This window comes from Erpetoichthys calabaricus, chromosome 3 (assembly GCF_900747795.2).
Source record: "Erpetoichthys calabaricus chromosome 3, fErpCal1.3, whole genome shotgun sequence".
Lineage (NCBI taxonomy): Eukaryota > Metazoa > Chordata > Cladistia > Polypteriformes > Polypteridae > Erpetoichthys > Erpetoichthys calabaricus.
The window spans coordinates 157247997-157261787 of record NC_041396.2 but is presented as its reverse complement, the minus strand read 5'-3'; the positions used below and the strand labels follow the sequence as shown (position 1 = coordinate 157261787).

At 39.3% G+C, this 13791-nt stretch overlaps 1 protein-coding gene across 1 annotated transcript in view; it reads right to left on the bottom strand.

Annotated features, from left to right (window-relative positions):
• Positions 1 to 7195: 7195 nt before the first annotated feature.
• Positions 7196 to 13791, bottom strand: part of gareml (GRB2 associated, regulator of MAPK1-like) — a 238860-nt gene continuing 232264 nt past the window's right edge. The window contains exon 6 of the mRNA XM_028799163.2: positions 7196 to 8588. Coding sequence (XP_028654996.1) covers positions 7559 to 8588 — 1030 coding nt within the window. The 3' untranslated portion in view covers positions 7196 to 7558. The remainder of the gene's footprint in view (positions 8589 to 13791) is intronic.

Here is a 13791-nt window from a genome sequence, read left to right as displayed (position 1 = left end):
GCTATTCAATCAGGACAAAGATACACAAAAGGCAGATTGTACAAGAAAATGTTCGTCCAGTTTAAGGAAAACGCTTAACTGTGCAACAAATCAAGTTAAAGTCAGGAACAAATTTCTGAGCTATGCGTAAAAAGAAAACACAAAAGCTTTCTTGGAATCCGTGTTTGCTGATGCAATATAATCACTTGGTAAACAGAAAACAGATCCGATTTGATAGCTGGGATGACTATTATGCATTCATATTCCATTTCATGTGGGAATCAAAAGTCTTTGTGCAAGTTATATTGCTGTGAAATTGGTATGGAGGTTGGAAAAAGACAGCTTTCATAGGGTTCTGACAATGGTCCATCATATACACAGTATGACTCTTAAAAGTGTATCATTTTGTAAATCAAGATTCTCAGATAATTTTTCTGCAGCTTATGTTTATCCTCTTCCCCGCTGTTTCGTTTCCTCTATTATCTAATTGGACTAGAACTATAGTTGTTCTGTTTAAAAATGTAGGAAATACAAATAGATCAGAAACAACCTGGTAAACAAATGATTTATATAACTTTTCCTTTAATCCATCATTAAACATTGGCAGTCTAATTCAGAATTGATGGGGCATTATTCTGCCCAAATTGGGTACAAAGCAAGGACCATCCCTGAACAAGGTGCTAGTTGGTCACAGGGCATACGTACGCTCACTTACACTAGGCCAGTTCAGAGTCTCCAATTAAATAAACTTGACACAGACAAAGCCTAGGATGGATTCATGCTTGTGGATGTAGAGCTATGAGGAGATGCCGTTTGTATACACTATGTCACCATGCAGCGCACACAGTTTTTAGTATGTATATCTTTTGTATTATGTATCCATTTTCTAATCCCATTTGGTGAAAAATTAATGGCTGGGATTATAGGAAGCTATGCAAGATGAGGACCTGGATAGTATACCAGTAAAATGCAGGACACAGTGAAGAATGCATGCACCCACATTCATTTTATTTCTCATTTTCTGAACTGGCTTATTTCAATTCAACATTTTGGATAGTGTGATTATATTCTGAAGGCATCTCGTACAAGCAAAAAGTAACATTAAACAGGACAGCACTTCATTATAGACCATACTCGTGCATGGACAAGCCAAGTTTACCCAGGCTAATTATCCGAGTATGAGCCATTTTGGACTGTGGGAGGAAACTACAGTCCTCAAAAACCAAACTCATGTGAATACAAGAAAGATATGAAAATTCAACAATGAAGATTAAGTTTCATAAAAATGTTCAAGCCCTTCCAGCAGTCCAGAAAAAATAAAAATTGCCCCAGAACACCTCTTTACTGTATCTTTGCATTTTTAAGTGGTTTGCAATAAGAGAGCAATACTACATTTAATGTTACTCCTATTTCATTAAACAAAGCAATTATTGCTGTGATTCTACATTGAATATGTATGTCCTGGAATATTAATAGTTTTATTTTAAAATCTTAAAGTAGAATAATGGATTGGGCATATGTGAAAGTCTGCATGTTGCATGTCTCTCAAATGGGAAACTACATTTTACTCCAACAGTCCAAGATGTTTTGTTAGGGTGATTAGTGGCTTTAAACTGGACCGGTGTGTGCTGCTTTGTCTGATGTAAGACTAATATTCCATACTAGGCCAATGCTCGCCGTAGCATACGGCAGTGTAAGAATAGGAATGGAAAACAGTGAGAAAGGAATTCAGAAATCAAGAAGAAATAAATACTTCTTGAAAGACGCAATTGTGCATAGGTGTTTTGGTGGAGAAGACAGATAATGAGTCGAAAGATCTAACCCTAGAAAAAGCCACGTACAACTGACCATGGCTGAAGACTGGTATCAGGTCTGTGCTCTGGTTTTTGGGTATCCGACAGTGCATGTAGAATTTCCGGCCAAGCAGGATTACATGTGAAAGTGATAAATAAATCAGGCTTTCCGAATTTACGTACTATGGCCATGGCACCCTGATAGTTTTGTTGGATGTATCTTGAACTTCCTAGAAATGTGGACGGTAATATGATCATTTTGCCTACACGTATGTTGGTTATTTTCAGCGTTTGCTTACAGTGCGTCCGATAGTCCTTTGTATTGTTCCACGCACAGATCTTGTTGATGTAATCTGAGGTAGTTGAGACACGCACCCTCTGTTTCAACATACGCATCTACGACAAACTGTTGGAATAGTTTGCTGCTGGAGTGCAAAATACTAAATGTATTCCTCATTGCTAATCTGTACACGTAAAATTGGCATTGAGTAAGCCTTATTCGCTTGGCGGTTCTTTTATCGGGAACATGTTGTAAATCTTTGTGTCAGCCAATGTCTCCGTAAGGGAATAAAAGTGGGTAAACCATAGGATCGCAATTCATATTGAGCATGGAAATCTGTTTACAGGAGTTGCCTATGGGATAGACGCAAATGTCCCTTTCGGCAGACGGTTCGCCATCTTCTCTAATGAAAATTGCTGCAACATTGGTGTGACAAGTCGGGGCATTGTATCAGCCAGTGTGGGGAAGGGTTTGGAAGAGAATGAATAGGAATCGAGAAATGCCGTGTCGGCTATGTGTGGGCGGGACCGATTTTGAAGTGGAAGCAGGACGAACTAGAGCAGTAATATATATACAGTATTCCATATAGGTGATGGGAACATGACCAGTCTATGGCACCCAGAGAAGGTCCGGCTCCTTCCGAGTGGAGTCTTATTGGAACAGACGTCCTCGGAATGAGGTGTCTCATTTGGACTCAAGCCTGCTACAGGACAGAGCTTCCAACCTGACCTTTTCAGAAAGCTACGTTTATGTCAGTCAACTGAGGCTTTGAAACGGCCTTTTGACTGTCTGATTTTTGTTGTGCCACCATACACTTGTTTTTTATTACTCTGAATTAAACAGAATTGCCTGGTTGGCACCCCAACTATTCCTCTGGACTCTGATTACAATGGATTGATGATGTCGGTTTTGCAGTATGCTCAGGGACTGTTTTGCAGAATGTGTAAGGCATCTCATGGGAGAATCGTGCCACCAAGATGTTAGCACAATAATATTACGACAATTCTCAACTTATTTCAATTAGGAAGCTAAAAAAGGTAGGCCATGATAGTAATATATATTTTTCCCCAAAGGGTAATTATCAATTTCTTTTAAAACTCTGGAAAAAAAATCCTAATACCCTTCTTCAAAAAACAATTTATATGCATCATAGCACACACAAAACTCTCTTAGTGTAATGTATATATTTTGATGGTCACAGTAGATCCTGAACAGTTTCAATGTTGCTTCATATGGTGTGCGTAAAGCAATTTTCTGGCACCATGGTACTGAAAGACACATAGAGTTAAAAGAATTCCTTCTGATTGAATTTCCTGTTTTTATAACAAAAACAATGAAAAATTACTGGGTATTTATTAATATGAATATGATCATAAAATAGGATCATATAATATTCAGACATTGCAACTGCTCAGTTTCTGTCACTTTTTACCAAAAATTAAATTTATCAGCGCTGAGGGCAAAACAACACCAACTGACAGGAGTCAAAGTTCTCAGCTTAACATCCATAAATACCTATGCAGTGGCATGACAGGTACAAAATTAAGAAGACTGTATGAAATTAATGAGCAAATATTTGGAAATGTTCATCTGCTACCATAGCTCCTAAGTGATAAATGCATCTGAATTTTAAATATTGGTACACACTAAGCATTATGTGTCACCCAAGCTCTGCATTATGTGTGCCAAGCTCTGCATCCTGAATTGCTCAATGTATAAAATAAACAGAAATCAACTGTTAAAACATGTGTGGACTTATATCAATGCCAATGTTTCTGTAATTTATCAAGTTATTTTTGTGATCTTGTATCACGCTTTTACTTGTTGCTTCAAATTTAGCCCTTCAGTGATACATTTTTCTATGAAAAGTACTATACAGTACAACAAATATTGCTGGCAAACAAAAACATCACTTTATTCTTTCAAATTATTGCTTTCTGAATGATTTACAAACTTCTAGGCTGCTGAATTCTGTATTGCTATCTTCAAATAAGCAAATATTAAGGAAAAATATATTTCTTTAACAAATCAAATGAACGGCATATGTAGGTACATGCCGACAAAGATATATTCAGTTATCAAATTAATTGACCTACAAGACCTTGGGATGCGGAAAGAAAATTGAGCATCTGGAGAAAAAAATATACAAACATGGGCAGAATACATAGACTGTACAATGAGTGTGTTCACACACGCTTTAATCACGCGGTTATTCACAGAAACTCACCTTTAAAAATGCAATGTATACCCTTAATCCGGTTAGAGAAAGCTAGATATTAGTATCATGAGAAACCAGGTTAACATATGTCGATTTCTTCCTCAAGTAACCCAGTTATATAGCCAAGTAAACCCTTAACTGGATTGCTTTACACGCGCATCCTGCAGCCAAGGGTAGAACTTGGTGGAAGTTTCCACAAAGATACATTTTCTAAGGCAAAAGTTTGGGCAATCGCATCATTCCTTCTCCTGGTTAAAGTAATCTGTGTCAATTTTTCAGAAATCACTGAATTTATGTTAATGAACTAAACATATAGTGCTATGTTCAGCGGCACAATCTCTGGAGACAGAGCCTCCATGCTTGTTCTTAGATTCACAGCAGACGTTGATGATGTTTAATCTTTTTTTGTTAGGGCATTTTTATGACATTGAAGCATTTTGCCAAAGCAGAACTCCATAAATGGTCTCACACATGTAGGGGGTTAAAAAACACACATTTCTACCTTAATCCATTACCCATCTTAACCCATTTTTCTGTGTGCATGTACTATAAATGCACTCACTGATAACTACTAGGCTGTGCATCAAACCAAGTGTCCTGGAGCTGGGGCAGCATTGCTAACCACAACACTACTCTACTAGAATTAATTTTTTGCCAAAAAATTAGTTTTTCTTCTGTGTATTACTAATTATATGTATCTTCATAACGATAACTTGTAGTTGTTTAATATGTTGAGGAAATTACAACACGTATGAGGTTTGCGTTTGCATGTGATGACAAGTGTTTTAAAGCTGATCTGAAGGTGTTCACACCTCTGTCCCTTTTTAAACTTGCTCTATCTAATTCAGGATCATGAAGGTGACTGGTACCAATCCCAACATGGTTAAAGAATAGAATTAGAATCTACACATCGAGCATCAGGACCAAGCAATAAAATAAAATATTCCTTTTCTAAAACTGCATTTCAAGCAAAAATGATGAGTGTATGTGAGCTGTTAGGGCACTGCTGGATGTGACTGCAAATTTAAGTGGAAAAATAAAACAGATGAAGTTTTAAAAGTATGAAAGGCACTATATCAATTGAACGTGATCACTATATGGCAGCATTGTGCTTCAGTTTTATTTATTGCTTGTGTAAAGGGAACCTTCTCCGAGTGGTGAATGAAGAAAGCTCCAAAGGTGGACTTGCTGTAGTAAGGAGTCATGGGCCAAAGGCCAGTTGCCCCAAGATAACGTTTCCCTTGTTATATGGCTAATCATACACACAGGGTAAGAATGATTCAGAGACATAACCCCAACACCATAAATTAAATAAGCTTGCATGAATGCCTTTTAATATCCTGCAAAAACATTCTTCTCAAAGCTCTTAACAAGAGGTTGATTGAGAAGAACTTTTCAAAAAGCACATGAAAACTGCGGTGGCAATTTCTTTAGGTTATTTTATGTATATTTGACATTGTATTGTTAATAAAATGTCAGATAATAACCTTCACGTCACAACTAAATACTTGCATATATTTTGGTTGTCCTCAGGTTTCCTTTAATTTTTCTGAAATGGCAGTTTGAAACCTTTTTTTGTTACTTGCACAGAAATATTTACTCACAATGGTCAAGTCTATTTATATTTGGATATTCAATTTAGAAGTGTCCTGCGGTGGGTTGGCACCCTGCCCGGGATTGGTTCCCTGCCTTGTGCCCTGTGTTGGCTGGGATTGGCTCCAGCGGACCCCCGTGACCCTGTTTGGATTCAGCGGGTTGGAAAATGGATGGATGGATGAATTTAGAAGTGTACGCCTGCTTCAATAATAGGACTTTGCTATTGTCTGAATACTCAGTTTTATGAAGGCTTGTCCTAAATGATTAAGTCCTCACTGAAATTTGGAAATATTGCAGATTTCTCATAATTGCCATTACTGCTAACAGTAGGTATTTTCCTTTTCCACAAAGATCTGATATCTGATTTCGCCCAGCCTCAGGATTAGTTCCTATATTGCGACTGATGCTGTTGTGACCCCACCAGTCTCAAATTAGCAAATTAGAAAATCAGTGGATTGATTTATCCAGCAAATGGACTGGACCAGACTGTGTACAAAGTCCTGTATTTCTTATGAGGCCACTCTTTGATTACATTCTGCTTTAAAATGTCTGATGGGTGCAAATGATGCTGGATAAATTATTAAAGCTACTTTAATATATAGCCCTTTACTTTAATATATAACCCTCTTTATTTTACAAGAAATTTAAAGAAGTTAATGGAGTAGACTACAGCTAAGAAGAAAGAAATATCCATACACACATTTTAAAAATAAATGAAATTGTGAAACAAAAGGGAAAATGAAAAAAAAAAACTGAAGTGGAGAGACTCCTAGATAATAAATACAATCAGTATGTTTTCCTGTCGAGGTTCTGCTCTACTTGTCCTCCTGAGGGGTAGCAGACAACAACATAGCCAACCATGCATTCATTTTCTGCACAGGCTTAACCCAAATTCTGATCCAAGAGGAGAGGGGCCTATACATTTCAAAATTTTGAAACAAAACTCCTTCAGAAACCAATGTGCTTTGATTCTGTTTACAGAATGAAACCAAAAACGAGGAAAATTAAATGACAAATGATGGGCTTCTCTTTATGAAACTGATTTAGTGAAAACAGCAACCACAGTCAAAGGGCCGCTACAGGCTATAGTTTCTGAACCTTTAGAAGAATTGCACTCTTGTTTTAATGTTCAGATAAGCCATTTGCTAATTCACAGCATCACTGTGACAGCAAGACCAAATATTCTGGGTAAACTATGCTCTTACGTGGACAGATGTTTGCCGTTCAAGTGCTAGCACTTTGTTGTCTCTGCTAAGAAGGCTCCCTTGGCCTTGACTATTAAGTAGCTTTAATATTTCTCAATTTCTAATAGCACCTCAACACCTCATTTCACAACTGCTTAATTTAGACAGATTTAAAGTGCTAGCACTTGATAATAACAAGCAGTTAAATCCTACTAGAACTTAACGAACCTCTTCATGGTAAGAAAAGTAAATGCCCCAAATAGCCTGTTTCTGCCTTTGATGATATAAATTGAGCCTGTAAATATTACACTGCCAAATGTTATACATCACAGCTTCTATGTTACTTCCATGATTTAAGAAAAATCTGCTCCTAAAAAAACTGTTTCAGTTTCCCACTTTTGATAGCATCTGTGCTTTATTTTCAATTATTTGTTGCGATTTAGTCAGGTAGCATTCCCCCTATCAGTAGTAATTTGAAGGGCCATCAACACCTTTACCTAAACTGGAATTAAATTTTAGGCCTCCAGCCTTTGATAAACTGCATGATTTTCTTGACCTGCAGTTTTGTCAATTTAAAGTCATCTGAAAGGATCTCCTCCGTCAGCTGTACAAAGATGCTCCCGTCAATCCGTTCACGTACAAAAAATGTTACAACATCCTCTGAGAGACCAATAAACCTTAGGCACTTGGAGACCTCCTCCACTGATAGTGTGGACAGGTCAGAGGGAGGGTGCCAGGCAGACCCATCCCCATTTGCTCTTGGCACGCTGGGAGCTTGGGAAGAAGGTGCTGATGCTGGAGTCTCTGGGTTGCTCCTGGTAGACACAGGTGGGACCTCAATAACCCCTTGGGTGAGGTAGACTCTAGTAATGCCGCCCTCTGCGCCTCTCACAATTGTTGGAGAGAGCGGGGCTGTGCTTCTGATAATGATGTTCTCAGCTTCAAAACTCTTGGGTGGTCGAGGTGGCGGGGGTGGACACAGCCCCCCATCACTCGATTTATACACCTGCTCCTGCTGGCAGTTCCGGAGTTCCTGGCTGAACCTCATATCTCCTGACTTGATAGAAGCAATATCAGGAGAGGCACTTCGGCTGTTTGCTGGATCAAAAGGGTCAAATGCCTCAGAGGCCAATGATGGGGACTTCTGCCTCTCTGCAGGGTCTAGCCAGTCAGCAGGAGAAGAGGAAGGACTGCACGAATATCCTGGATTCGCAAATGGGTTCAGGGCACCAAATGGAGCAAAACGTTTCTGTGACTGTGGGGGTTTCAGTCTTGGGCAACTGTAGTAACTTTTATAAGCCATATCAGTGCTGAGGAGAGGTGTGGAACGTCCACTCGCCACACTAGGCATATTTTCTGTGTAAGCCCAAGGGTCTGACCAGGAAGTCGGCACTGGTTGCACACCAGGTGCGACATTGCTTCCTGAAAGTTGGCGGGTGGTTGAATCGACAGATTTGCAGTCTCCCCAGGTACATGGATAGCAGTAAAGAGAGTAAGAATCTGGAGAAGGCGAACAGCTGCCACTGCGAGTTCCAGAGCTGCCAAAAAACAAAAAAAAAGACATTACTAGGGTAAAATAGTTACAGGTTAATGGTACTACACAGGTATGACATTTTCACACAACTGGTATTAGTAATTAATTTTATTATATTATACGTACTGTAACTAGAGGCAAATGGCTTCTTCGAGTTATGAGACTGAAAGCAAACTCTTTATAAGATAATATACTTTGAGAATTTGTAAGGTAAACTAGATTCGTATCCTGTGACATTGTTTTGTTTCATCTCAGAAGAAATAAAATACTACAAAAACACATAAAAGGAATACAACATTACTTGAAAGGAAGGAACCAAATCTGGACAAGACACAACTTCTGTAATATTCAGTTACACCAGGCCAATTTAGAGTAGCCAATCAACTCACTCTGCAGGATGTTGGAAGACACTGGAGTACCTGGAGAACAACCCACATAGACAGTGGGAGAAGAATCAAACTCAACAAAGAGAACGACTAGGCAGAAAAACAAAATAAGTGTCCTGGAGGTGTGCAGTGGCATCACTAAATACTGCTTCGCTGTGCCACCAGCGATGATAATAATGATAGGAATGGGTGACAATGTCATCACTGCTATTAAACCCACTATCAGAATGTTGCATAACTTCACTAAAATCACACAAATTGTCCTCCAGGGCAATAAAATGTAGAATGACCAGACAGAGACCAGCTGATCAATTGTTCCTAGTTTTTTCCAAGACTGTGAAGCCTCATAAATTTATTTTCTCTAGCATCTGTCAAAATGGGAGTTTTGCCTTCCTCATTTATTGCCAGATGACTTATCCTCAGTTACCATAATTTACAAGACATTACATTCTTTAACATCTACTTGTACTGCCGCTATTAGGAAACTTGAAATGGCTTCTAAACGTTGTGACATTAGCATATTTTGTAAATATTATCCTCCAAGAAATTTTAGTTTAAAAAAAACTTCACTATCCAGTTGTCAAATAAGCATGAGAGAATCATTGCCACCTAAAAGATTTCTAACGATAGAAACTATAGAAACTAAAATATGTTTTATTTAAAATTAAAATAACATTCCATGTATTTCTGTTTTACCTCAGACTATTTGAAATACAATAGTGAAAGCATTCTCCATTATCCAGCAGAGCATCTTCCTGGCCTGGCAATGAAGGCTGGTGAAAAATTGGTGAATCAATCAATTTATTCATTCATTTCCTGAATTGCTTAATCAAATTCCAGGTCTCAGGAGGGCCATAACATCAGGCATAAAGTGAGAACCAACCATGACAAGGATGTTAGTTTATCATGAAGCACACTCACATCTGTTTTTCACTTGATCATATTTTGGTACACCCCACTGTGTGAAGTATTCTTCTCTCAATATTTTACATATTCGGGATGTCTTGCTGTCTTGTAATGCAAAACCCCCCACCTATCTTGTATAATAGTAAATCATAACCAACTGGAAGGTGTAACTGTTTTTGCTCTTAGGTTCCCATAAAATCAAGACCTATCACTTCTTCTACAGTTTAGCTGTCTGAATCAGCCCTGAAGCTTTCTGAGAGTCTGGCTTATATTTTTGGCAGCTGACACATGTTTTGACACGATTACAGATATCTTTACATACTGTTGGCAACCAGCTCACTTCCAATATCCTATGCAAAGTTTTAAGCCGACGTAGGTGTCCACTGAATGGGCAATCATGAAAATACTGTAGGAAATTATTAATCAGGGAGGATCTTACAACTACCTGGAACTGTGCCCCTTGGTTGTTCAAAGGAAGCTTCCTATATAAAACACCTTAATTTACGACAAAGGAGATGTGGTCTTCCCTCTGATCAGGGTTATCCGCTGTCTTAAACAAGGTCAAAAGGCTTTTATCATCTTCCTGAGCCTTCCTAATCTCATCTAGGGAGGTAGGGAGAGATATTCTCTCTGGACAGGTCACAAGTGCTACAAAGGAGAAACCTGGAGGGATAGAGGATCAGAAATAATATTTAATGCCCCTTTCCAGTAGGTGGTAAAACATGTCAAATTATTGCAGCCTCAATATCCAGAGAGTGAGCCGAGATGATTTTCCACTGGACAAACAACTGCCAAACATTCTTTCTCGGAGGCAGAGTCATTTATTTCTGCTCCTCTCAAAGCTAAGGAAGCAAGCTCTGGAAGCTTATACAATTACCTTTTCTATGCCCTGTTTTCACTGCATTAGCAGAGCACCAACTCCAATGGCACTCACATCAGTTTGTACCTGAAACATGAAATTGGGATCTGGTTGTGACAATATTGGTGGACATACCAATGCTTCCTTGAGTTTAAGGAAACTGTTCTCACTGGTCTGCAAAGTGGGCTATAAACTTGTGATACCATCCTACCATACCTAGGAATCTTTGTAGCGATTTAAGATCTTAAGGGACTGGGTAGTGTGTAATTGGTTCAGCTTTTTCAGGATTCACAGATACTGCTTCTTCAGAGACTACATGACCTAAAAAATTAAGTTGCTTTTAAAGATGACTAATTTTTTCATTTTTTCAAGTTCAGGGATAGTTTAGCTTCTTCAAGTCTTCTAAAAACCATCTCAAGGTCTTGAATATGATGATCCAGAGAAGGGGAAAATATGATAATACCATCAACATATACATAACAGATTTTCGTAGTTCACCTAAAACTCACTCCATAAGGCACTGAAATGAGGCAGCAACATTTTTCAGTCCAAACGGTATTACTTTAAATTGGAAGAGCCCAAATGTAGTGGTGACTGCATTCTTGGCTTTACTATCTGGATCCACTGCCACTTGCCAATACCCTGACTGAAGGACTAAAGTACTGAATCTTGTTTCTCCTTGCATGGATTCCAAAATTATATGTATTAGTGGCATCTGGTAGGCATCAAACAGAGTTTTACCACTGAAATCTCTATAATCAACACAGAAATGATAAGTGCTGTCTGGTTTGTTCACAATAACAACATGTGCTGCCCAAGCAGAAGATAATGTCTGTATATGTCTCCTTCCAACATCTGCTGGATTTGTTTTCTTATTATTTCTCTTCTTTGAGAGGGGAAACTTGATAGGTGCAAGACTTAACAGATCTTCAGTATTGTTGTTTCGACTGCTCCCATTAGGGGTTGCCACAGTAGATCATCTTTTTCCATATCTTTCTGTCCTCTACATCTTGCTCTGTGACACCCAGCACCTGTATGTCCTCTCTCACCACATCCATAAATCTCCTCTTAGGCCTTCCTCTTTTCCTCTTACCCGGCAGCTCTATCCTTAACATCCTTCTCCCAATATACCCAGCATCTCTCCTCTGCACATGTCCAAACCAACACAATCTCGCCTCTCTGACTTTGTTTCCCAAACGTCCAACTTGAGCTGACCCTCTAATGTACTTGTTCCTAACAGATTCCTCATCAAAAGTCCTTATGGCATAAGTTGTCACTTTGGTTCGACCCATTAACTCAGAATCATACTAAAATGTAAATAAAGAAAAGCTTTCGAGGCAACTCAGGCCCCAAGATTACATCTTGCCTAAAGAAGGGGCCTGAGTTGCCTCGAAAGCTTGCATATTGTAATCTTTTTAGTTAGCCAATAAAAGGTGTCATTTTGCTTGGCTTTTCTCTACATTCATAATGGCTAACACAGTACAACACCCTAGTAATCCATCCATCCATCCATCCATTTTCCAACCCGCTGAATCCGAACACAGGGTCACGGGGGTCTGCTGGAGCCAATCCCAGCCAACACAGGGCACAAGGCAGGAACCAATCCCGGGCAGGGTGCCAACCCACCGCAGGACACACACAAACACACCAAGCACACACTAGGGCCAATATAGAATCACCAATCCACCTAACCTGCATGTCTTTGGACTGTGGGAGGAAACCGGAGCGCCCGGAGGAAACCCACGCAGACACGGGGAGAACATGCAAACTCCACACAGGGAGGACCCGGGAAGCGAACCCAGGTCCCCAGATCTCCCAACTGCGAGGCAGCAGCACCACCCACTGCGCCACCGTGCCGCCCCACCCTAGTAATAAAGAAAAGAAAATACATCCTTAGGGTGATCTTCCCATAGTTGTTGTTTTTCTTTCTCCAGTAATACTGGCTTAGATGTGAGATATTGATCAGTAGGAATAGCCCAATAAAGAGAATCAGGAAAATCTTCTCTTGCCCAATTTGTAAAAGATAAATGGGCTAGAAATGGGTGAAACTCAACATTTTTGGTTTTTCTTATACCATACTTTGAATTCCCCAGGTCCAGAACAGTAGAAGTTAAATGTAAGAAGTCCAACCCAGCAAAAGAAGAAATGACAGATCTGTATCTTTCATGACATACACATTGACATTAAAACGGGGTCATGCTATACAAAGGTAATTTTTTTTTACCTTTAGCAGCGCAACTTTTACCATCAGCCACTATAAAGGTATGCTGATCACCTGATAGCAGTTGACCTTGTGGGGGTTCCATCTTCTTTCATATACTTTCTTGCACTAAGGTTAAAGTAATGTCTGTACACACCACATCCTTCACTTCTATCCCTCTGATCTTTATTGGTACTAACAGCAGCTGAGGACACAAAGGGGTTGTGCCTTTATGTTGGACTATATTGACATGAGCTATGGCCTAGGTAGGTCACCTTTACTGTATTGGTTCTTTTCTGCTGTTTGACCTTTGGCTTTTGCTCAATAGCCCTTTTTAGCTGACCATTCCCATTCTATCATGGATCCCATCTTAACCAGCTTATCTACTGTGTGTGCTGCACCCCTCATGCAAATGGCCAAAGCAGGATTACAGTTGTTTAATATTCGATGCACCAACTCACTTTCTTCCTGTTCTGATGTTGAGATTTTGCAAGTTGATAAATATTTTGTATGTTTTTATTTGTAACTTAGGCAAAACTAAGTCAGGAAAGTGAATTTTACGACAGAGTTGGGGGAAGTGATTGAAACAAATGTTGCTCTGCTAGAGTCTCTCTCTCATCTCCCACACACAGCCAAGTTGCCTAACTGGCAAGTTTTATCTCAACAAATGGTTTTGGGGGGTGGCAGGTGTGAAGATGTTGTATTCCCCCATTGGTCTGAAGTATGGCTGTTTGGAACTGGCTTGTATCAGAAACCATTAAGTACCATGACGCCCTATTGGCTCTAGGGGTTGGACAGAGAATCTATAAATTTGCTTGCTTAACCTCACTCTCTCTCTTACCAAACTGATGAATGA